General features: G+C 45.0%; 1 protein-coding gene across 4 annotated transcripts in view; it reads right to left on the bottom strand.

Annotated features, from left to right (window-relative positions):
- Positions 1 to 26,599, bottom strand: part of LOC135388728 (furin-like protease 1, isoforms 1/1-X/2) — a 126,990-nt gene that overhangs the window by 6,000 nt on the left and 94,391 nt on the right. Inside the window, exons 4-14 of one of the 4 annotated variants that reach the window (XM_064618475.1) lie at positions 16,147 to 16,275; positions 15,540 to 15,616; positions 15,370 to 15,458; positions 12,654 to 13,039; positions 11,254 to 11,354; positions 10,163 to 10,266; positions 9,964 to 10,081; positions 9,054 to 9,203; positions 8,807 to 8,946; positions 5,991 to 6,302; positions 4,104 to 4,250 (exon numbers count right to left, since the gene is read on the bottom strand). In XM_064618475.1, the coding sequence (XP_064474545.1) occupies positions 4,104 to 4,250; positions 5,991 to 6,302; positions 8,807 to 8,946; positions 9,054 to 9,203; positions 9,964 to 10,081; positions 10,163 to 10,266; positions 11,254 to 11,354; positions 12,654 to 13,039; positions 15,370 to 15,458; positions 15,540 to 15,616; positions 16,147 to 16,275 (1,753 nt within the window). Of the gene's footprint in view, positions 1 to 4,103; positions 4,251 to 5,162; positions 5,331 to 5,990; positions 6,303 to 8,806; positions 8,947 to 9,053; positions 9,204 to 9,963; positions 10,082 to 10,162; positions 10,267 to 11,253; positions 11,355 to 12,653; positions 13,040 to 15,369; positions 15,459 to 15,539; positions 15,617 to 16,146; positions 16,276 to 26,599 lie in introns of those variants that run through there. The other 3 variants (XM_064618476.1, XM_064618478.1, XM_064618477.1) reach the window with 3 other exon arrangements.

Genomic DNA, 26,599 nt, shown 5'->3' with positions numbered 1-26,599 from the left:
GCCTTCTAAAATTGTGATGCAAGCTTTCAGTAATGTCTCTGTACAAACAGCTGTCTCTCAGTATTAAACCACTATATTAAATGCAGGTTATAAGTACTACTCACAAGGGCACGCACCAGTGTAGTGTTACAGATACAGAAAAATCGTGAAGCAACATTACCCAGGAGGGTCTACATGTTTACAGATATATCAACATCCAATGACAGCCATGACCATGAGCCATCTGCATGTTTACATTTAGCTCAGTTGTTGGCAGTGATTCTGTAATGCAGCCAAATATGCATTACCAGGGCAAGGCAATGAGATGCATTCCTTAGTTAGAAACGCAATCTGCTTCAATACTTTACCAATACCGCAACAGAGTAGTGCAAAAGGGTGTGTGGCACAGTGCTCATGGTACACCAAAGTTCAGCCCCAGCGCCTTGATGGTAATTACTGTGTGCTCACACAAGTAACATCCCCACAAAATATGCTTGTAAAAGAAAACAAAACTGTGCACAGGACGGAAGACCTGCCGCATCTTATATACTGATCACTCGCACGGTGCCAGAATATCGGGAGTGGTGGCATACGACACCATAGGCCCTCTTATCTGCCACAGAATGTCTTGTGGCTGAGCTGCAGGATATTCACCAGTGTGATACCCCCCGTCAGACGGGCGCGCTTACGGCCTTAACGGTAAGTGCATACTGTCATTAACTTCTTGCCAGATGGTCAGCAATATGGCCTTTGTGGCAAAACTGAGATAGAAGGGCAACAGCGTTCTTGCAAGACAGTTTACTGCATTCCATCGAAACTGCCCAAGCCCCGTCACCAAGTGCCATAAGCAAGATTTCTCACATTTAATTCAATTCGAAATAAAATGTTTTTACACAACTTAATGTTTTGTCATCTTTTTTTTGTTGTTGCATTTTTCTGATGCATTTTTGCAATTTGCTTTGCTTTTTATCTCGTCTGTTCAGGTGTACAGTTCGTAGTGACACCCTCGAACCACTGCACGCGGCATCGCACCGTGTTGTCTGCATCCAAAAGGTCGGACGCCATTCAGAAAAACTATCCAGTGCACTTCAAAGCAAATGTAGTCTGCTGTCGTATCTTCAAAGTTTTCAAACTACCAACCAAATGTTGTTTTCGTGTACTCTGTGACAAAAAAAAAACGTGACTTCACTACATTACATTCAACGTTCGCAGATGTGTTTATCGATGTGGACATCATCGGCAAAATGCCTTCACGGATACCGTCTGGCAGCTTCCCAGAGCCTAAGGCCGTATCTAACTTACGGCCATTCTTAATGCCGTAGCCTTAAAGGCCATATATGTGCCCGTCTGACAGAGGTATTAGAAGAGCACGACGAGACATCAAGCCGAGTGCTCACAGACGTGGCAGCAGAAAGCTATGATGTTTTGCACATCTTCCGCTCAAGTATTCTTGGGAATGTCGCTTGTGTGAATACATAGTTACAGAAAGGGACCGACCATTAGGAGTAGGACTGAGCGAATATAGAGACTTTTAAAATCCTGAAGCAAATAATTGTATGTTCGATGCATGTGGACCAATGGCCCTTTCTTCTGGTGTCTTGGGGCTTGAGAATGCACGTTTGGTTCGGAACTTGAATCGAACATGGAATTCTATATTCAAATTTCCAACTGAAGCTGTGTCTCTTCCAAACTGAACATGTCTGAATAGTTTTAAAGCTGCACTCCTGAGCCCAAAAACATCAGAATAATGGGCATAAAAAAGTAAGTGCTCCTTCATCCAAAGGTCCACATGCATAATTCCACTTACATATGTTGTATTTCCGGATGTGTGCTGCACGTGTGTTCAGTTTGTTTATTCTACAATTGCAATCTATGCTACTATTCACTTCAGTTACATAACTGTTTCTTTTGTACTTGCTTTGGGTATATAACTATTCGCTTTGGTTTTAAAAGTGTTAATTGCACAGCCCTAATTAGGGGACCTTAATTTGGGGCCCTACAGTGTACATTGAGTTCTCCTCCCAGGTTCATTACCATGTGTAGAGCTAGTGCTTACAGCAATATTTAGAACTGCACCGATGCTTACAAACGTAAAAACATGCAAGTTATATAGTATGATGAAAACCAAAACCCTGCATGTTACATTACTTTCAATGCTATACTGTAACGTGTATAAATTTGACATCCGATGCAATCAGTTTCAGGGCGACTACAGCAGCACGTTTATCGGATTGTGATTCTTCGGCAACGCTTCTGGCTTGAGTTCACATGCATTTTCTTGTGTGCATCTCACACATGAAATGATCATGAGGTGTCTTCCATGAGGTGTACTATGTCTTATAATACCACGCTCACGAGGCTACCAGCACTTAATTGGGAATATGATGCGTTGCATGAGATGGCTTTTTTACGCATTGTTGCTCAATTATAGCGTACCACACCTTGTGATCAATGAGAGTGTACCAGCTCCGACAAGGGCCGTATTATGAAAGACAAGTTTGCGATGAGGTATGGCCCCATATTTCTCCCCCTGAAATCTACCCACATCCTGGAGTAAATCTCGAGTGTGCACTTTATTGTAAGTATAGTTACCATTACAGGGTACCTCACAGGGTGATCTAATCCTCTCACAGAGAGGAGCCGTAAGTATATAATACTAGGAATATTCCTCAAAACATTAATTGCTCTATTTACAGAAGGTGTACTGTCACATGTGTGCGTAAATACAGAAATATATATATATATATTGTGTGATGTGGACACAGGCCACTTCTGTAAATGGAAGCAGCTATATTGTACATAATGACCAACAACAAAACAAAAAAAAAGAAAAGAAGAAACTAGTCTTTTTGTTGAACCGTAAGTAAAATCTGGCCTAATATAATTGTTCCACGCAAAGTGTGTTAAAAAAAAAAGTTCTCCATAAAAAGCAGGGGTTGTACTCATAAAAACTGCATGACAGCTTAAGCTGCGATACCAGTATATTCTATAAAACTAGATTTTCTGTGACCAGTATTACTTTGTCATCCATATGAATACGTCCTACTTACATCCACTATGTACACGCTCTTACAACTGGCATAAAACTCGAGATGTGCTTCCTTCTACATCTATACAACAACTTTACACCGGACTGAAAGCGACGTCTCCAAATTTGGCAAGTGAAAAGTCTCCTCAATGCTCTGCCAGCGTTTGACTATCACGCTGACCAAGACAGCTATGCCTGCAGCACTGTTTCGTGGGCTGCATTTTGTGACGTACTGCTAACAGCACAAAAGCAAAAAAAAAAAAAAAAAAAAAGCTTATCTTACACCAGAATCCTTTGTCACACTGAAGTCCTGAGTAAGATTACTTGAGTGGGACTGCATAGTCCAAACATGAGGAATTTGACTACAGCAACACAGCTCGCAACAAAATCGATGGAACTAGAGCACATCACCACCAATGAAGCAGCATGTGACCCTGGACAAAGGAATGATGCTCTAGGAACTCTAGGTATCCCCAATACGATTAGCAACAGTTCACAGCACATGTGTTAGAAAAATTCCAAAATTGTCAATGTAACATACAGTCCTAACCATGTGTGGAAAACCTGTGCAGAAGTAGGCATGATTTTGTTAAAGGCTAGCCATAAAGCACTGCCAGTACAGTGAAATATATGAACAGTATATGAACTTCTATGCATGATTAACCAAAGCATCTGAATCAAATAATTTTGCGTAAAGCTAGTCTTCCGTAACTTAATCTTCTGTGGCACACATGTTCTGCGATGTGAATTCAGTTCTGCCCAGTGGGGCAGCACCTTACAACGAAAATACCTCCATCTGGTCTCCACTGCTATGTGCAATTATAAGTGTTTTACAATCCATAGCAACAGAATGAGGACAGGCGAGTACAGAATAAACCCTCTGCCCCTGTGGTTATTCCGCTGGAATATCGTCGCCGCTATGTCACATACACAAAGCACCAAAACACACAGTAGAATGTCTTGAGCAAATAAGGGACACACAGCAAGCTTCAGCAGCAGACGGACGTAACACTGTGTTGTTGGAGTTAGTAGTAGCAGGAGCACCCCCTCCACCGTTATAAGGCCAGCACTGCCATCAAGAGGCATGACCACCAACCTATACAGGGCGCTGCAATGCCGCAGGGCGAAGCAGCAGAATCTGGCGCCATCGGTTTGCGTTGCACATCGGATGACGACGATGACGGACTGCGGTCCGAGTTCTCGCGCGTCCCATGAATTGCCACCGGAAATCCTGGGGGGCTTGCTGAAAGACAACGGCCCTTAGACTGCACCGTGTCTCCTTCAGGCACACGTCCAGCACAGGCAGAATGCATTGCCTGGCAGTTTTTAAGAGGATGTGGCAAAGCGCAAACAAGGGACAGCACAGGTACATAGAGCAAGTGGCCAAGGCACTCATCGAGGCGCAGAGATTGGGAGAAGCACGCATGGGATGACTGCAGGTTATTGTAGGGTGGACTACTAATAAAACCAGGAAAGATGCCGTATGTCCTCGCTTACACATCGCCCTACTGGCGTCTATGTTCTAGGATTGGGTAAGGTACTAAAGAAGCAGCCATGAGCACTTTCCATAGTGCGGTTTTACAAAAGTGATTTGGCACCAATGACTCAAAGTAAATGCAAAGTTAGTACAGGGTAACGTGATGCCTAGTGTGATGCCACTGTGACGAACCTTATCAAAGATAGCAGAGGCACTTGATATTCATACACAAACCGTAATGTCGATAACAAAAACAAAAATGTCTATGCTTAATTGTATGTCATTACAAAGAATAATCAATAGGCATGCCTACGCAGCATAACTATGAAGAAGAGAGGCTGCTGGAACTATAGTTTATACTTGTAAGCTACTATTATAGTTCAGTAATTTTCCACCTCCCTTTGGCTCCCTCTCCTCCTCCCCTTTTCCGGACAAGAGAGAGAGAGAGAGAGATGCCATATCACATCACTATTATGAGCTGTACCGTTGCTGCCTCAATACTACTGGCTATAACACAGTCATAAGTATTTCATAGGAAGTATTCAATCTACCTAATATGATCTGCCTATTCTATCTACTCGTCACAATGTGATAACATCAGGCCTACGAAAGAAGCACACAGTATTCTCATTTTGCACTGCAGCCAAACCTTGCCACCTTCCATATAGATGTCCTGGATATGCTGTTCCCATTTTTATTGGTGCTAGATTTATGAAAATATAAATGATCTTCCACTGCTGCTACATCTCGACCATTACTACGTGACTAGCTCATCTAACGTCAGATACGGTATAGCTCCTGATAGGCCTGCAAGCCATGCTTACGTTCGGTGAATACGTTTCTTCCCTTTGAGCATGCAGAGAGAAGGGTGAAAGGGTTAGACACGGAGAAGAGAGTCCTACGATGGCTCTAGAGGCGTTATCATTGCTGCTTTCAGGCATGACAGGAGCACAAGGTTAGTAGTAGTATTGCAGCGATGAGGAACTAATGACGAGCGATATGAGCTAATGAGGATGTTGTCAGGTGTGGACCAAACGCTACTACGGCAGAAAAGAAAAAAAAAAAAAACTATGCCAATGCTGCAGCACCTGACGCAAATCAGTGAAAACACAAATCATACCGCGAAAAATACCATAATGCAAAATCAGTGGCTACAAACTTGGAAACGCACTACCCCTGGCTAAACAGACAGAACGTTTAAAACTTTACGTTTTGCTAGAAATATAAAACATTAATCCTTTACTATACATAACACTTAGAAGGGAGCTTACGATGTTCCAATGAGGCTAAATTTCGCACAGAGCTCAATAAGGGAGCAGGCTCTACAGAACTATAACCGAAGAAAACATCTAATCTTAGGTGTGTAAGTACCAAAAGCCAGAGCAGGACCAATATGGCAGAGTATTATAAAACATACTCTTCTATACCATCAGTACGAAAAAAAGCTAGACACCAAATAAAAAAATTTCCTAGGAAGATACAAAAGAGCATCCCCGAAGGTCTCACCTGGCCTTCGCGAGCCTGGCCGCAAGAAGTTGTCTAAGTGTTCTTGCTCATTCGGTGGCCGTTCTAACGATGGTGGAGGTTTCATCGGTCTGTAAACTGGGAATGTCTTTGACTCCACTGTGGTCTTTGCAGTCGGTGCTTGAGTTGTTTGTGGTGCTATTTCGTTCTGCGGCTGGGTCACTGGCGGCGGTTCCTTCGATGTCGCGCTCTCTTCCGGAACTTTCGGCCCAGTTGGTGATTTCATGAAATCGTCTGGGTCTTCCGTCGTGCCATACAGGATTAAGGACCATTCTTTCAACGACGCCCTTCCTGCTAGAATACAGCAGAATTACGATCAGCAGGATGCTGACCAGGATGCTGAACAAAATCTATGTGCCCATGTTTGTCAATGTTCAAAGTGACAGTGAATGACTGATTCTTAATGACCAACTATAGTGGGACATCGCAATGCATCTCGGGACCATTAAGGCTGGCTTACAGACAGACGAAGCGGGGAGGAACAACACATGGCAAGTCGGCGTGAGACGTCAATGGCCGTCGTTCAACTCTTAGTTCGGCGGTGTAAAGCAAAGCGTGGCAGAAGAGCCGTGTGTGACTGCATTCTCCGCCGTCCAACAACCAGAGCTTACTTACCAGGCGGTAGCCTGGATCACAGTGTACAGCGCTGTATTTCTCAACACGGCATCTACCGATGTGCCTATTGGTCGTAGCAATAACGGATCATCCGAGTCTATACAACACAAGTCGTATGGATTGCGGAAATTAAAAGAAAAGACATCAGTTGGAAAGACGCAGAGAAAAAAAAGATGAACTTTCAAGCAGCGCGTTCTGTGTCCCCTTTTCTGATTGTGTTAATGCGGTCTTTGTCTTCCGTCGCTGTAAGTAATGATGCTTCATCTCCTCAGTCGACGAACATAAGAGGCGGTGGACAGCCATTCGGGACAAGTTCGCCAAGGACTTGAAGGCAGACGAAATGTACGTAGTACCGTGTACTGTGGACGTAGACGCGTGTACCGTAGTATCGTCAGACTATGCCCGAATGAAACGACGAAGCGTGGCATTGTGACCTACGGCGGGCAGCTCGGCTGGTGGTGACCAATAAAGTGTTGTGTCTGACTGCAAGCCGGCACTTTTAGAACAGAACTTCACCACATAGCATTCACCTAGCCAACCATCATCCCGAATGACTAGAGGTCGTCAACTAAGTCGATCTGTCTATGTGGAGCTCATATCATCGCAAATTCTAGTTCCCATACTTTTTGATCCCTGCTACCAATATATAGGGAGCAACTTTTTCGGGTTAAACCTGATTCCGCCTGGTTATTCCCCCCCGAACTAACCTCCGACCAATTCGGATTAAACCTGATTTCTCCCCGATTTCCAGTCACTATGAAATCCTCAAGTGATGTTTCCACTGAAGACAAACAAAGGTCGCCACGTGTAACGCATGTAAGAATGGGTCGCTTACGTTCCCAGCAATACACCCATGAGTGTCAACACTGTCTATGCCTTCGGGGATTACCGTTGGAAGGTCACGATCCCGCAAAAAAACAAAAAAAGAGAGATTAGGAAAGGACTTGATAGACAAGAGGAGAAACAAAAACACCCGATAACACCCGAAGGCACAATTATCGCCTGATTTCTCCCCAAATTACCAGATTTAGAAATACCACCCGATTTTTACCCCCTGATTCTGAGAAAGGCATTTAACCCGAAAAAGTCATTCCCTACCTATATATAGGGCCTGACATTTTAGGGTCAAACCCGTATCCGCCCGATATTTACCCCCCGAACGAAATCTGTAAAATTTGGGTTTAACCCGAATCTACCCGAAAACATCCGGGTCGCGTGGCACACTCATAAGCGTGCATAAAAATAAAGTTTGATAACATTGCTAAACATTAGTTCCATGTTAAGACAAATTTTTATTAAACAAAAAAAAAATCACCCGAATACACCCGAATTCCTGACGACAGAACATGCCGTAACGGGATTTAACCCGAATACACCCGAATTTTCAAATGAAAAATATCACCCGATATTTACCCTCCGAATTTGGCCAAAAATAAAACCCGAAAAAGTCAGGCCCTACCTATATATTGTGAAGAAAGTTCCACCGCAAAATTCACAAACATTTCTACCTTTACAGTATCATGTTTAAAGAGACTCAGAAAATATAATTTCTCTCGTTTTTGTTTGTGAATACGCAGCCGAAGTTTTATGTTTCACAAGCAAACGGTTTTCTCACAAGATAATTTAAATGCTGCACTGAAGTTATATGAGGCTGACACCTGGCAACATGCCATGGTGAACGGTAGCAGGAGTGTGGTAGGAAGAAACCTGACTGTACCACTGCTGGGCACCTTTACGTCACCTCACTCAAACTGGCCGACACTCCTTTGTACAGGCTGTGTGCGGACTAGTGTGCGTCTAGTAGTCAAGAAGCGAGAGGATGAACGTGAGAGGAATGAGAAACGCGGAGGAGAGGTTAAAAACGGCGCACTTTAGGAGAAAAAAGTTTCTGGTGTATGAGTTCCTTGGCAGAGAGAATGGTTTTCAGCAAACATTTTATGAGGTGTTTGGAAAATTCCCCTTTAAATACCTTTCTTTGTCCTGCGCAACACATTTACGTTCCAATACAAAGGACCAAAAGATATTAAATTTTGTAAAAGGTTCAGGTTGGATCTCGACTGTTATCTTTACGAACAATTTCCCATTCTAAAACAGTTCTCATGAAAGAGGTCAAAAGGTGCGTTTGCAAATGCCAAAATTGCTCTTGAAAAAAAATGCTCTAAGGGCTGGAAGCGCTGACGTACCAAAGTATCGTCCGTCATTGTGCACCTGCAACTTCCAAATTCCGTTTGGGCTCTCACCCCAAGAGTGGACCGTCATGAAGGGCCATGCCTGAAAGCCTGAACGAGAATTATCGAGGGCCCGTTGTGCAAGAAGGGTCGACCTGGGAAAGAAGAATACAGGTGGGAGGCTTAGGAACAATGAACATGTATGTGTACACATGTATGTAATATGGAAATGTGCGAGGCGAGGAGTCAGCGCTGCACGCACCTTGTTCCTGCGGGAGACGTCAAATAAATATGCAAGTCGCCCCTCCTCGTTGCTGACAATGTGACCTTAGCCTGCACGTGCTCCAGAAACTTCACATTCAAACAGTTTACTTCCAATTTCAGTTCCACGCTGCTCTTCGGCGATATCATCCTGCGTGTAAGCGTCAATTCAAGGGTGAATGTTCGGGAGGTCATTACAGTCGCCGTCCGTTTTTTCGGACTCGGCGGGTTTCACGCAAAAGTCCGAACAACTGAGCAGTCCGAAAAAACGAATTTCGCTTCAAAATAAACTTTCTTAAGCACGAGTAGGCTGGAAAAGTTTGTCGATGCTTTCCTAACGGGCTTCCAGCTCTACCTGATAACATCAGCTTCTATTTCCCGAAGCGGCATTTCGTCACTGTATACTGACCGCAGTCATCAAGTTCGCAAGTCGGCTTCACCTAACGCTTGCGTGCTTTAGGTGAAGCTCGCTTTACAGCGCTGTCGCGCGACTCCGGACAGCACGTGCTTTGCCTTTTGAATCAAGCCGTTTGCCAAAAACGAACACGCAAAAGCGTTACAACAGACCTCTTCTACTCAAAGAAATGGAAAATGAACAATCATTGCCTATTTTTTTGCCTCAGTATTTTAGTTGGTTGTTTTCTTTTGATACGAATTCCGGATGACACCAATATGTTCTGTCACCCCAAGAGAGAAATTCGCTGGTAGGGCAAACAGTCCGAAATATCGAGCGACGGGGCTGCACGGCGTCCGAAATTTTGTACGTTCTTATACATAAACTCTATGGGACCCGGGGCCGATCCGCGAACGAGTCCGAATAATCGAGCATGTCCGAAAAAAATTGGGGTTCGAAAAATCGGTCGGCGACTGTATTCAGAACATGGCAACACACGAGGGTCACAACAACGTACTTATCCATGGGGTCAGCCTTAACCATACAGGTCTTCTGAGCAGGAACGGTAGTCCAACGTTTGGCCAGATCAACCATGGCTGCTGCGTCCATGAGGCCGTAACCAAAAGAGTGGCTCACTGTTATGGTAGACAAGCACACATTGTGATGTTGTGGCACCCCTTTCCTTTTTGCACCAGGATTTGAAATGATACCCTCACCATTTCGATTGACTCCATTCGTCAGCCAATCGCTGGCATGGAGATTTGCTGGCCTGGCTGTCCGGACTACAATGTGTTGCATGTCCCGCCACGTAAGCTTTCGGCTGTAGAAAGAAATAACAGTAAATTTAGGGTGGTGGCAGACGGAGCATATGCCCCAGGGCCTCCACCAAAATAAGGGCCCCCCCCCAATTGGAAAGTTGGTCTTTTTCTAAATGATATCTTTTTAAAAAGTCCTCACAGAAATGACTTCTATCTAGAGCCTGAAGTTTCAGGGTTTTACCCAATTCTTCCCCGAATTCGCACCCCAAATTGGAGGTTACCTCTTTAGGGTGAAACCCGATTTTTACCCGGCAAATCTCCCTCACTGGGATGTCTGTAGGAATGCACTAACTTGCTTGTTTGGCAGCAAATGCAGTGACACCCCCGCTTGTACCAAACCACTACAGTTAGTTTGAGTAACTGAGCCAGATTTCTCCCCGAATTTAGCGTACTGGAAGTTTTTTCCACCCGAATTCGCATGAATTTAGTGCACATGTTTATTTACCCCATTTTTACCCCCCGAATTTAGAAAGAAATATTTCCCAAAAACTTCAGGCTCTTTATCAGTCTGAATTCTCAGATAAAAAAATATTGGTGCTATGGTAGGATAAAAACAGTAATGATAGCATAACGAACGGTCCTCGTATTGTGACGACTACCTTGACATCAGGACAGAAGACAACTACACAATGGCAGTCACTAATGTATGAAATTTGGCATGGTGCCAATGGACCAAGTAAGTTGAAAAAGTGAATTAGTATTTTTTACAACAGTTAATAAACAGATTAAGTACTGTACGTTGCACTTTATTGTGTACATCAACATACGGCATAATACGGGCTATGCAGTAATATCAGCAGGTCGTACAGAAGTTAGAATTTCAGCAAAAATATATCCTCCTCCTATCCACAGGATCCCCCATGCACATGCTCTGGGTCCCTTACTGCTGTAAATCCGGCACTGGTAATGCTCATAACATAACTATTGGGTTTCGGGGTCTTCGTGGAGCCTTGCGGAGGCTATTCTTATATGCAAGATGATGTCCTTACTTTGCTTCTAATGCCAGGGCACATATGCCTGCAGCTAGTGGAGCAGATGCTGATGTCCCTGTGTGAGTTGATGTACAACTGTGATGGAGATCTGTTGTCACCTTAAAAAAAAGAGAGAAAAGGTTTACAGAAAAGCAGCCACTTCTAGTGCTGTCAAATGCTCTCCTTCAGTTAGAGTTTACTTGTAACCGTACTTCTAAGTACGGTTACCAAACAAGAGCAACATTCAGTAGGGGCCTGTGAACACATGAGAAATAAAAGTTCAATCAATATACTTGGCAGTGCTTTCAATATTACTTCCGCGTTTGGCAGATTACGTGGACCAGTGACAACAGTCCCGGGATAGTCTTTGGGATAGTCTTTGGGATAGTCTTTGGGATAGTCTTTGGGATAGTCTTTGGGATAGTCTTTGGGATAGTCTTTGGGATAGTCTTTGGGATAGTCTTTGGGATAGTCTTTGGGATAGTCTTTGGGATAGTCTTTGGGATAGTCTTTGGGATAGTCTTTGGGATAGTCTTCGGGATAGTCTTCGGGATAGTCTTCGGGATAGTCTTCGGGATAGTCTTCGGGATAGTCTTCGGGATAGTCTTCGGGATAGTCTTCGGGATAGTCTTCGGGATAGTCTTCGGGATAGTCTTCGGGACTCGCGAGACGATAAGTCCCAAAAACCGCGCATTGGTTATATGGGGCGTTTCATGGAGCCAACAGTTTTGTAAAAAAAAATTGGTAAAAAAAATGTATAGGAACTTTATAGGAAGGGGCTTACAATACATGCCCTGTGGAAGTTTAGTATAGGACACCCTTTATGTTTCTCGGCTGTAGGGATTATTTAAGGGTCTTTAAATGCAAATTCCCAGACATCAAATAAAAGTCCCCCACTGCCACCGCTAAACTGTATACGGGAGGGACTCCGACCCTTCCTCATGCAAAGTATGCACAATGGACTTGGACTAACGTTATCTTAAACTAAACTAATAACAATTCATAACATAATAGTAATCATAACAGTAATCATAATCTGTCTGTACTGGTCCTGCAGCATGACCAGTTTCGTAAAGCAGGCTTCACCTCATGCATTGAAGCTTCAGGTGAAGCCCACTTTCGGGAGGTGTCGTTCGAATTCCAGATATTGGGTATTCGATTCGCGAATGAAATACTTCGAGTGATTAATATTTGATTCGAATTCGAGAACTCGAATATCCGCACACCCCTAAAAATAAGGGATTCCGTGAAATTCCGTGCCAAACAAAGAATTCCGCGATATTTAGCGGAGTTGCGGAAAACCCCGGGGCCTTCGGATGTGTCACAAAGTCATAGCTTCCCATTTCCGAGATCTTCAGAAATATAGTTCCCACTAATGAAACCAGCTTTTTTCCCATGAAAGCATAGTTAAGGCTTACAATTTGTCGCTCCCCGGTGGATCCGGAGCTGTAGGTGGTAGCCAGGGTGGAAGAGCAAGCCTCGCTGTACCAAGGCACGAGACCGTTCTCCGTAGCACTGCTGATGGACAGAGTCCAGATGGAGTTGGTGTAGCCGTCGCAGTTGCAGTTGTCGCGGTCTCGGCCGCCGTTGCCAGAGGCCCAGACGAAAATTGATCCCAGCCCTCGGCGGCCTTTCTCGATGCCCTCGCGAAACGCACGTGTCGCCAGCTCCCCAGGACCGTCCACCGTCTTGCCGTCGTCGTCGGGCCCCCACGAGGCACTGTACACGTCAATGTGCTGGTTGTTCAGGGACAGGGACCGTGCCTCCACCACGTCTGTCACGTCACCATCCAGCATGCGCACACCTGAGTGATATCCCTGTGGTTAGGTCATTTGTGCAGAATATAATCTGCGCCATATATGCTGTGCAGCAGCATCACTGGTAAAACACATGGGGTACGACGTGCACACACAATTTATGATGCACGTCAAATGTAGTAATTGAAAATATGGCAGTCATCGAGACGGCGAGACAGTGGCGGCCATATATTTTCCCATGTTCATATTCCTAGGCACTTGAGGCTTGTTGTATTTGCCTGTTTGTGTGTTTCAGCTCCAGAGCAGTTGCTTTCCACCGTGCAGCTGAATGTTGTTCCAACCGTCAGACGCCAAATAAAATTCGAGGTACACAGGGCGGATGACAGATATTAGGGTCCCGGTTGGTACATTGCTGGCATTAGCGACAAGGAACAAAGTCACACTTTGAACCTTGAAAGGTTGAAAGTGCGACTCGTCCCGTCTCCATCCTTTGTTCCTTGTCGCTATATACCAGCTGTACAGGGCCCACATAGCACACAGAGGCAGGCAACATTCATTGCAGATCACTTAGGGAAGAACAAACACGCTCTCAAGAATGAACACTTTCGCCTCACTGTCTTCAGAGGGCTGTGACACGTCAATTATCATTGAAGATAGTATGGAGCACACATAGTTATGCACCGGGGATATGGCAGTATTTAAATACATTGTAGTTAAAATATAAATACATGTATTTATATTTTGTATTTAAATATAAAGTTGAAAAATGTATTTAAAATTATATTTACATACCCATTTTTGAGTATTTATTTTTATAAATACTTTATAAATACTCCTAAATACCCAATATATTGACTCATATCTTAAAGTTACCCTGCATTTGACCTTTTGGTAAGATGGGCAAAGCAGAGTTTGGAGGGCCGCACAGTTATGCTGTGTTTTCGCAATACTCATATGGAAATGTATCTACGCAGAGTATTTAAATACCTCTTCTGACAAAGTATTTTGTATTTATATTTAAATAATCAAAAAATGTATTTATGCCCATCCCTGCTATGCACTACATATAGTGTGATATATAAACATTCCCACTACATAGCCAAGTACAGTCAATTCCAAACCTCGGTTTATGAATCACTTTTCCAGGAATATGAACCGTTCATAAATCGAGAGTTGACTGTATATGTCTAAAGAGGCACACCCTGCAGTCCACCGTACCCTTCACCCAGTGTGCATGCCTCAAGCTGTCCTTACTAGTTTATCAGTGGACATGGCTTCTTCCCTCAAGGACCTCGGGGAAAATTCTGAGTGTAAAGAGGCACATCTCTCATGCAAGCACATGTTTCAGAACGCACATTTTGGTGGGTGCCATCTTCTAAGTGACTCTAAATGTAAAGATTGGATTGGATCTGGTAGGTCTGTAATGCAATCCCGTTAATCCGAACTCGAAAGGACCGACGATTTGTTCGAATAACGCGGAATTCGAACTAAAGGGAGCTGGTCTGAATGAGGGCTTGATGCTTGGCAGCGCATACCAGCTGCATCGAACACGCGTCACGGCTCGCGCCCCCCCCCCCCCCCGGTCACGCGATGCCGGAAATATAAGAGGTTCCCCCATTCCAAAATATTTATTTACAGGCAAGTAACAATATCTCAGAGCAGAAAATAGCCTTTTACACGCTTGCTTCAGCCGCGACTCCATCAACATCGTTTTTGCGGTGTTGAACCAAACCCAGTCGCAACTCGCGAACCCCGCGAACGCGAATATCGCCAACGCAATTCGAGAAAATACCAGCTGTCATCAACGTCTTTTTGTTGGATGTGTTGTCAACAGGAAGGGTCTTGATCGTCTTAAAACAGCGAGGCTTATATGTACTTCCTTTGCCGACCACGAGTAATCGACATACACGCACAACCATTTCGGTGATTGGTTCTTTCTTCCTCTTTCCTCTGGTACAAGTATCGCTTTTATAAGTAATGACCTTATAAGTAATAGGTACATTAAATAAGCAAACATGTCCCTGACACGGCAGCAGCGTGCCGGCCGCCGCGAGTACTCTGGAGTCGCGCGAGGCCGCACAATCTCGCTGCGCACGTTCATATGTTCAAATTACCGGGCGTTTTCCCCCACTGAAATACACATGACTTTGACGGGACCAGAGCGTCAGTTCGAATTATCCGAAAGTTCGAATTAACGGGATTGCATTTATTATGGCTTGTAACAAGGCCTCTTAAAATGTTGAGAACAAATATGTGTATAGTCAGCGAGGACTGGCTAGTGTACCCGGTAGGACACCAAGACATTTCCACACAACAGCAAACACAATGATGACGTCACTGCACCGCAAAAAGTAGTATTAATGAAGTTCTGGCATACCTCCGATACCAGCACTGTACGCCACGCCCACTGAGCAAATAGAATTGTTGTGCACCGCGGCAACTTCGCCTGCACACCTCGTACCGTGCCTGCAAACGTATGCACATAAAGTAAACCAATGAACAGAGTGACAAAATGAAGAAAACAGTAATGCTAACATGAGAGCCCACCTGTTAGAATCCACCATGTCGTATCTGGGCTGCGGATCAGAATCGTGATTGTTCATGTCCCAGCTGGCCTGGGGATCCTGTACAACAACCCACAATATGTAAAATGCATGAACCTTCACATTACTTTGTAACTTCTAACTACTTCTAACTACCAGGAAAGACCGTATAGCTATCGTATAGGTATTTCCAGTTTTAGGATGCCAGGCAACAAGTGTACATGCACTGTCTTCAATATGGTATAGATAGCGCTTTGCATACTGGTAGTATGTCACAAGGGAGTGATGCTACTGCTTCCTTGTTCACACAGACCTGGTCTGTGTGCCATCAGTGTGTGTATGTGTAAAATACACGTTCACGCTGATGTGCACTTGCATGCCAATTTTTACAGCAAAGTGCGCAGAAGACACACGTGGTATTTGTCGTACAGCCTGCTGCTGGCAGAAACAAAATAAGAAAATGATGGAGGACCCTAGTAAATGAATAAAAAAGGATATGTTGGTACAACATTTTTGGAACAAACGTCCATGTGAGTGATAGCTATGTCTACATCCTGTGAAACTAACAATCAATGTACTTTGACAGCATATTGTGTATCAAAGTTGCTCACATAATTGTCGACAAGGTCCGGGTGATCCTTCTCGAGGCCGTCGTCTAAGATGGTGACCACGACACCTCGACCGGTGATGTTCTTCTTCCAGACTTCCTCTACGTTCATGTCCAGTCCGCCTCCTCGGTTCTGGAATACAGAATTGGACGCCATCAAGAAAACAGTCTCTATTTCCCATGTACAGGGTATCCCTGCGAAAAAGGAGTGAGCAGCATACTGCAGCAGCATTGTGCTAAAATCTGATATACCAACAATGGTGCTCATGGAACAACACATGACATGACATGACAAGAACAACTTGACGGCCCGAATGAGTTCTACTAGGTAAATGTGGTGGCAGTCATAATGGCTGAAATGCATATTTAATGATGCACGCAATGTTAGACACACAGAGTAGAAGGCTGTCCAGTCAGGATGACTGCTACACGTATAAGTTGCACAGCAAATACTTTTACTTTGTGGTCAGTGAGCTTGCGAATGAAAACAAGAAGTCTTTCCTTTATTGGTTAATCAGTTAAATAAGACTACATAAAGGACATCTAAACAAAGTGAAAGAGGTGAAGCTCAACAGATATACAAAGAAATTGTTGCAGCGCGATAGTGTAGATCACTATCTGGTCAATGGTACCACTAACAATATAATTCCCTGCGAAGAAGTTATTAATGATATCTGATTTTTTCCACTTCCTAAATGATTCTCACTTTTCATTCGCAGTTTTGCAAGATGGCAAATTCGACATGTTAGCATCTGCATAACGAGAACATTAATTTTCATGTTGCAATTAGAATCTTGCAAAACAAATATTTTCCGTTAGCTGGCACATACTGAGCAGGAGAGACCATGCAAAATATTTAGGCTAAACAGCGTCTTATCACTGTGCAGTTCAATTTAGAAAGATCAGCAATGCAAGGAAGGCCCGATCCTGCTGCCGTGACGTGTGCGACGTCATCTAGCCGCTACCGCCAAGCGGGATGACGTTAACGACACCAGTCACCTGATGGCACACCCAGGCGCGTCGCGGAGTGACGTCAGTTATTCGGAAGGTGCGCAATGGATGGACTCCGCAGCACGTGCTCGGGCGCCCCTACAAGTCTGCTGCGATGATTGTTCCCGTGCAAGAACGCATGATATTTGTCGTACATTGCGGCCCGCTTGCACGAACGTCGAAGAAATTCCTCAATGTCGACCTCAGTAGCTTTAGCGGTGCTCTACGCACGAGCAGTGTTGAGGATAGTAGCGCATGCCCTACTGAGGACACCACTGAGGAACCACCTCAGTGTTCGTGCAAGCAGGGCGGCCACAAGAGAAAAGTTTATTGCCCTTCTCTTTCAATGGGTAATTATGACGAATTTGTCATCTGAGCTGTAGACCGAAAAAAGGAAAGTATAACGAACACACAAACATAGCCTAACGAATAATGGGCAAGAGATAAATGACGCACCAGATGACGCACCCCGAAAGTCGCTGGAGAGGCGTGTTAGCTTAGCTCAATTGGTAGAGCCCTGGACCGGCAATCCAGAAGATGTGGGTTCGATCCCTACAGCTGGCTAACCTTTTCAGTGACTTTCATCTTTCATCGAATAATGGGCGCAAGGGACGAAAATCGATTCCAGGGTCCTGTGAGATCTGGTTTAAAGTCGGAAATGAAAGACCGTGCACATACATACGCGATGTTCCATTCGTCGAAGCGGAACATTTTTATTTCATTTACCCGAAGTTCCTGACGCATGCCAGCGCAACAATACCACAGAGAAATATGTGACGTCCCTTTCAACGGGACAATGGGACCAGAGACGAATGGCCTCATTGCATCGATAAAGCCAGGCACGGAAATTTTAGTATTATGCAACTTCATTGCTGCACTTTTGTTCACTGTCTTCGTCGCGCATATTGCACTACCGGAGTGGCAACATGTGGCAATTTTTGGAAGGACAGTTTGGTGTAGTAAATATAGGGCATTAGCGTATGCCATTACTGGCATGAAATTATATCTTCTTTTTTTTTTTTTTTTTTTTTTGTAAATGGAGTTTCACCTCACTGTCTTGGCTCGTTAGATGTGGTTTCACCGCATAACTATAGTGGAAGTTACGAGAAAATCATTCCTTGTACACTTGATTGCTACCCGTGCAACAAATTGCTAACTGATTTTCAAATCGATTCTTATCAGCAAGGATAGCAGGGAACGAAGACACGATAAACGCGCTTCATCCGTGGATGCAGACGACACGCAGCTTCGATTTCCAACTTCGCAAACTCCCTCTACTTCCAAGCATTCCAAGAGCAGCTCGCTTGATGCCTGACTTTATGCCATCCTATATATGGAGAGAGCCTTTGGAGAAAGTTTGCGGAGTAAACATATGAGGAACTTATCGACAGATTCCTTCGTAGCAGACAAGAGAGCCGCCTGAGCTTCTTGAGGAGAAACAGCGTTACGCTGTGTGAGTATACGGGCTTGCATTCTGGCGTATGTCGTTTAACTAATTGTATTTTGAAGTCAACCTGACGAATATGTGCTGACGGAGTGATTTGAACCAGATCGATAGAAATTTAACAGCGGTTGAAAATGTCCTTTACACATCGTTTCCTAAGTGATGCTGATGAAGTCCAGTGACGCTGAGAACATAGCCGACACCGCAGAGAAGAAGAAGAATAGGAAACGAAGCCAGTGGTGTGCCTGATAATTTTGAGAACGATCTTTACAAGATGACAGGTCCTGACCAGTTTCTTTCTTTTCTTTTTTTTAACGGGAATATTTGTGAGAACGAAAGAAAAATAAATATTAGAACCATATTTCAGCAAAGAAAGAAAAATATAGAAGATATTCGTTCGCCACTTCTCGGACGAAAAGGCGTTGTTCCTGCCCATAGCAAACGTGGAAAATAATCCCGGTTATCGCTATCAGAGCTCCCGACAACTGTTATAAAGCCTACAAATAAAGCAGAGAGGCATGTGCCACGTCCTTATCTCTGCACCGTGCGAGTTCTGCGGTGGGTCATCATTAGAGTCACTAGTCATCATGAGCCAATTATTTTACGTAGGGCAACTCTATGCTCTGCAGTGTACGTTACTGCCCAAAATATATAGCCTCCATGAATAAAGCACAACGCAGACTGTACTTTGTCCACTTCCACACGCGGTAATCAGGATATAGCTACGTGAGCCTAGGTATTAAACACAAGAGAAAAATAATAAAGACGAGCCTTCCACATCAGTGGTCAAAGAGCTCTCAACACTGTACCAGAAAGAAATAAAGAAGAAAAAAGGGAAAAAAATAACAAAAACACGACGACACGCTGCCGAGGGAGCCCTTGGAGCGAGGAAAAGACAAAACGAACAACACACACCGCTTATATCTTGGGAAGCTCGGGCTGTTTCCTTTTCAAGGATTCCCGCAAACGGAAGCCGCCCTCTCGGAGCTGAACGCACTACGTATAGAGTACACACTATATTGCCTTCTTCGTGTATCCTTAAGAACAGACGGGGAGAAAGCATATAGATAGAAACGGCGAGCTGCCCTCATTATATAATGAATACATTTCTTTCATAGCGTTCCCTTTTCAATGATGTAAAGATAGGCGAAGGCCTCCTCCAGGTCCTTCTTCCTTCGGAGTAATTAAAATTTAATTTCGAGAGACTCTCACAAAGGAAAGCCGCGTTAGACTGTCTGTTGCGAACGAAAGACCCGCTGGGGTTATTACATTCAATATGGATTTGAAAGGTTCTCGTTACGCAGGCTTTATTGGAGTCCTTCAACCGCAGCAACTGCATACTTCTTTAATGATGATGATCGGGATGCTTCATCACCGCTGGCAGTACACTACCGATGTACAAATTCGATGTTTGTCGCAGAATAAAACAACAAGATAAAGCCCGGAATGATAAGGGTTTAATCGACAGTCACCTCTCTGCAGTGACACAGTCGACCGGCTACTAGAGGTAAAGAGCTACTTCTGCGGTTATTTGTGCAGGCACCGTGTACTGTCAAATGACAACACGATTTTACTCGTGTATTTACACGAGCCACATTCCCCAGAATACTCGAGCGGAAGTTTCTCAAAACGTCAGAGCTCGGCGTAACCATGGGGAATCTACCTAATTCACAATGACCTATGCGCATGCGTGTGACCTTGGGTCGCCGGAGAGGGTTATCTCCGTCTTCACTAGATGGCGCAGTATGGGAACGACAGAAGTGGGAACCAGTGGGGAGACCGCACGAACGGCGCGAGCTCGTCGGTCCCACTACGGACCGTTTTTTGTCCTTTGTGCTACCCCCACGTGGATTTCTTTTGACGAGCGCCCAGCATGGTTCGCTGGAGAGCCGCTAGGATACGACGCCTATGTGAAAAAGGCCCATTCGCGCCGAGATCAAACGGTGTCGGCGCGCTGCGGAGAACGGAGAACTACCAGAGTGTGGACGCGTCGTCTGCTTTTACGTGTTTATTCCGCGTTCAATGCAGTAAGTGGAGCATTGGGGAATCGAACAGTGTCGTACCATCGCGGCACAAGTGAATATACACAAGAATTACGAAAAAGAACCATCAACTCCGAATATCGGCCCACGGGTTATCCACAGTAGAATGGTGAGAGTGTCGCCCCCTATAGGCCGATCTCGCAGCGAATACCACCAATCACCTAGACACAGAAAGCCTGCTTACTCGTCGCAGTGACGTAAAACTAAGAGTTAGCCAATGAGGATCGTGTTTTCAACGGCCGTAGCCAATCGCGAACGTGCTTTCAGCGGTCGTAGCCATGGAGACGAGTTACCGTCAGCCGCATGGGTGGCCACTGTCGTCTGCGAGTAGTGAACGTCCCCGCGTACTAAATATGAAACAAGATAAAGCGCAAAACGTTTCCAAATGTTTTCTCAAGACTGGTTTTCTGGAAAGCACGTTTCACTTTTAGTCTATAGGTACAACTTTGCTCACTTAGCTGTGATCATTTTCGAGTTCTTGAATTCGCAGAACGGCGAATTATTGTAGCAGACGAATTCTGACTATATGTGCCCACGTAGCAATGAGGGAGAGGAGGCACTGTGCAGGTCTCCCATACCGTGCGGCTCAGCAACGAGATATTCCGTAGCAGACGACAAGACCCATGGTGTCGTCTGCTACGCGCATCACTCTCGATATTTCGGCGCCGCGATAATGTTCAACGTAAGAGACGCGAGAACTTCCGCTCCGAGAACAGTTTTTTTTTCTTCCACTCGAATATTCCGTGTGGATGTCGCTCATGTGAATACACGGTATAGTAAGTGGGTGCTACGTCACAACGAAAAATTAACCGAGGCGGGCTACAAACATGGACGACACACACACGTAAGCGCCCAGAATCAATTAAGTCAAACAACTCGGGGAAAATCAGAAGGCCCAGGTTCGAATTCTGTCAGTTTTACGTAGTAAGTGGAGTTCTATTCAAGTCACGAGAAAAAGAAAAGATGACTCCGCCGATGAAAGAGCCCGACACTAACAGACGTCGCTCAGTATCCATCGCCGACCAGTTGAAAGGGCCCATCCCGCAAGTGATGATTGCTCCCACCAAATGATACGTCCGAGCTGTTATCGGGCCACCGAATCGGCTCCGCGCCCACCACCCGAAACGCGGTCCAGCGTACGCTTCCCCATTTGCAACCCGATTCTCATCGCCTGATGCACTCGGAAAGCGTAATCGAACGGTGCATTCCCGGCCGGTGGCACCGTGCTGGTAGTCACTGAAATGAAATGGCTATAGTATATTGTGCGGCACAAGAGAGGGGGGGGGGGATGCAGAAATGGGCCGCACTATATATACTTCTCGCGCAAGTTCTGCAATGTTAGCGCATATCGTAAAGCCCAATGTCGTAGCGGAATGTTGGAATTACGTGCGTTGAGGGTGGGCTCCCGTATCGGCTGACTAGTTGCGATGCATACTCATATAAAACATATTCATACCAGACACTTTTCTTGTTTGTTTGTTTTGGTGGTGTTGGAGGGGAGGGGAGGAGAGGGGGAGGGCTAAGAAAATAAATCCCTGATTTCGGATGAAAGACTCAACAGATACAGAAGCCGACGACGGAATACCTTCGGCTCTGTCATTTGTCGTTTGCAAAAACATTTCCTCCTCGGTGCATACCCAGTATACTGCATAGAAAACATATTTCCGTCCATTCGTGTCTCTTGTCTTCTTCTCCTACTGCAGACAATGTAACCGTTCCGTGCGGAATCAACGGGTTTCCGCACGGGTCATTTTATCGGGCGAGATGCCGTCGGAAGCGCGAGACGTGGGAAAACAACAACAACGTCCGAGTTTGCCGAGTGAATCCTCCGCCCCGGGAGGATTGCGTCTGCTTTGTCCATCTGAATATTCCTTCTTCCACCGCCTCTCTCCTTGCGTCGTCTGCTAGCAGCACAGCTTCGAGCGTCTTTCCTACTCGTTTACAAACAAATCTCCCATGGTTTATTCCACCGTCGTTCGGATACTCTTGGCATTTCTTACGCGATATCTTCTTGGCGCGAGCTTTTCTCCGCGCTTTTCCTCCGACGACGTCTCGCAAGATAAAAGTCGCTCGTACGGACAATCGGTCACGCGACCGTTTTTTTTTTTTCTTGTCCGCGCGAACTGGGCCTTATCTTTGAACATTTACTGTTATCATAGGCTCATACCTGGCCTAAACGAGGAAGGTCCAGCGGCGAATATAGCGTGTACGTATATGATACTCATTTTCGCAGCATTTTAAAGCACTTCTGTAATTTACCGGCAAAATAGTCTCGACTTATCTGCACCGACTAATGCCTTCACTGATCAGTCTGATCAGTGATCAATTTCACGGCCCGCAATGCTTAAGAAGTACACCCCACCGCGAAGTTCGTCACGTGATGACTCCATTTCGCGAACCAGAGATGCAGTACCAAGATAGCAGCTTTGACGTTCGGCAGGCTAAGAAACAACCTGCACAATCCGAGCGAGATATAAGCAACAACATCGCAGGAACCATTACATTTCACTACTTTCAATGAACTTAGAATGCTGTAGTTACCTGCGTCTTCTTCCGGATAAAATATTGTTTACGAGAGTTCTCAACTTCTTTTTTTATTATTCCTCTTATCTTTATTGCTTTTACGTCCTACTAGTTTTAGGCGGCTTTCGTCGGTGAACAACATCGTCGGGGCAAATGAATATAAAGAAAAAGAGCAACACATATATACGTCACCAACTAAGACCTGATGAACTATATGTGTCAGTATACAGTGCATAAGAGATACGACGTGCCAAGCGTTCAATCTTTATCTGTCCGAAAGAAAGAAAGGGGATCGAAGGAACTGCGCTTTTCTTTTTTTTTTAGCATTGGGAGGTCTGAAAAGAGAAACATTGAAAGGTTTCCTCATTTTCTGTCCGGCAACGGAATCGATATCAAATCCATTTAACGAGGCGCTCTATTTGGTATATTTCCTTTCACTTTTCTTTTCAGTTCGTATAAATCTCACGTTTCATTATGTACGAAAGATTTCACGTCACCTGGGCACTGAATAATTCACATTGGGCAACCTAATTTAATTTTCGTGGTTGTTTAAAGAAGAAGAGAGTGGAGGGATTTGGTTTCTCGGGGGACTGTCCGTCGTAATTCCTGCACTGGGTCGGTAGAAACAGGTAACGTGATGCAATTCACTGTGCTGCGACGCAAGATATACAGGGTGTTCCACCTAAAGTGATAAAAAATTCTAACTGGCGACGTACTCGTCGCTCGTACTTTCGGCAATTACGTTCTGGAAACTTTCACGACTAGTGAGGAAGGCTTTGAACAATTTTTAATTGCGGGAAATTTATTTTTCAATTGAACTGTGAAATTGCAAAGCGAATCCCACTTTTTTTTTTTTGTACGGAAATATGAAGTCCCTTACGGACAACCGCAGACCCAACAAAAACTATGCGCAGTATCGCAACAGAAATAGTCGAAACAAATTGTAAAAATTACTCTTTAGCCCTGCCTGCTTGACTTTTGCAAAGAAGTGCGTGCGAAATGTGCGTCTAGAGGAGGAAGCGTCCCCGCCTTTATTTGTTTTGCCTTCTTTGTGATAAAATGTTTGCTTTAGGTTGTCACCAGCATCAAGATCCAAGCGGGTGAAAGAAAGGTAAAACAAGAGGCGGGAACACTTCATCCTCTCCCCGAACCTTCCGTGCGCCCTTTGCGACGATCACCCAAGCAGCACAATGTATTGAAACTCGAGTGCAATAGGGGTGGACGGGTAGGTGGAAGGCCTTGAACAGACTTGTGAAACTAAGGAACATTGACAAGACACATACCGGCCACCCCTATTGCACTCTTTCAGTACATTGTGCTGCTTGGGCAAGCAGGCAGGGCTGAAGCGCAATTTTTACTATTTTTTCGACTATTCCTCTCGCGATACTGTGCATAGTTCTTGTTGGGGCTATGGTTATCCGTAAAGGACTTCACATTTCTGTAAAAAAAAAAAAAAGAAAGGGGTTCGCCTGGCATTTTTCGAAGTTACATTGAAAAAATAAGTTCCCCTCAATTAAACATTGACTAAAGCCTTCCTTTAGATGGCAGTAAAAGTTCCCAGAAAGTAATTGCCGAAAGCGCACCATCGCGACGTCGCCAGTTAGATTTTTTTTGTTTTTGTTTTTCACTTTAGGCTCTGTATACTAGGACATGAGCAGAACCTAGCGAAATATGTGTGCATGAACATCAACGCTCCTCCAGTTCTTTCCACGCCCTAGTCGTTCATCCTTTTCACATAGAGCATGAAGTGAAAATTCTCGGGAATGCGGAATCGCCAATGCTGAAAACAGGAAGTGGGGAGCGAGAAGGTAAATTATTTCCTGACCCGCTCCATCCGAGAGATTCGCGTCTGGACCTTTTTCAAACTCGCGCCGTATCTTAGTGGCTGTCCAGCGAAACACGACTGGCGCGCGCCAAAGCACAGCCGGCACCATATTGGCGCCATCTTTCGAATATGTAGGGAACCTTCTTGGGCGCAGTCATGGTCAGAGCATGCGCAGAAACGTTGTGAAAAAAGTCCATTGTTGCAAAGCATTGTGCTCCGTTTCGGATAGCTCGTGATGCGACCATCTCTTTCATCTTGCCACTTCGTGCGTCCGTAGTTTTCAAGAGCATCGTCATGAAATGTTGTGCCACATCGTCCCGAATTATTCAAGCATTCTGTATACTTTTCTTGACGAACAAATTTCGATTCCAGACGTTAAAACTTCGAAGTGCGAATGAAAGTCGTTGGAAGGGAGCTGAAACGACGGTCGGTTTCAATTGCAACATACTGGTCCCCGTAGGCACAAGTTTAGATGTAAATTCTCGGAATTCCAGCTCCTCTCCAGAGCGTAAATCAGTCAACGTTCGCGCGGTAGCCTCTAAAGGTATCGTAAAACAGGAGACGTGCAATAGATGATGATTTATCTATTCGATAGCCCGAACCCTCAGTATTATTAAAATTGAAAATTACGGGCAAAACTGCGCATTCCTCGTCAAGTACGTCGATAAAACTACATTGCATGCTCATAACAATGTGTCTAAAACAAAATAAGCCGGCTACATGTCGACTACGTAGCCGTCAGGGGCAGCAAATCATTCTCGAGAACATAGGTGGTTGTTGCTTGACGAATTTGGGGATTATTTCCCACCAGACGTCGCCCCAAGCCCTGTTTTGTCGCACTTTTGCTAGCAAATTAAGAAGAAGAAAAAAGAACGGTGGTTTGTCACTCATGTGTGTAACTTGCTGCACTGGGTTTACAAGCAATAAACTGTTAAACGGCGCCGCCAACATGAACGGCTTGTTTGCTGATTTACAGTGCCTTACCCCTCAGAACAGTTATTCCCGGGAGAAACAAACCAAATTTCCGAACGTCTCTTGTAAGAACAAATTTTTGCACTTTTTTTTAAACCGGCTAAATATGTTCCAAACGTCAAAGGGGATAATCATTACTGGCTCCTGGTGATCAGAGATGCTAAAATGTACATGAAATCGGTTCGCCTCTGGCAGGCAATGCTGGTCTGGACGAGTAGGACTCGCTATATTCTCGGTCCGCCCTCAGGGCCCCCCTAGAGACTAGTGCGCCAGAAGCCATTCGGGGACCCTTAGAGCCTATTGCGTTTCGAGGTGCCCTTCCTGTGACTCTCGAAGCGCACTAGGCTCTAAAGATCCGTGACGGCGGAGCGAGAATATAGAGAGCGCCCCACGAAGCGCAGGGACCCCTGAGGACGGAGCGAGAATGCGGCAGCAGTTCAATGCAGTCACACAGGACAGGACAGGACAGGACAGGACAGGACAGGACAGGACAGGATAGGACAGGATAGGACAGGACAGGATAGGACAGGACAGGACAGGACAGGACAGGACAGGATAGGATAGGATAGGACAGGATAGGACAGGATAGGACAGGATAGGACAGGATAGGACAGGATAGGACAGGATAGGACAGGATAGGACAGGATAGGACAGGATAGGA

This window comes from Ornithodoros turicata, chromosome 3, assembly GCF_037126465.1.
Source record: "Ornithodoros turicata isolate Travis chromosome 3, ASM3712646v1, whole genome shotgun sequence".
In the NCBI taxonomy this organism is placed as follows: Eukaryota; Metazoa; Arthropoda; class Arachnida; order Ixodida; family Argasidae; genus Ornithodoros; species Ornithodoros turicata.
The sequence above is the reverse complement of the archived record's forward strand: the minus strand, read 5'-3'. Positions and strand labels throughout refer to the sequence as shown.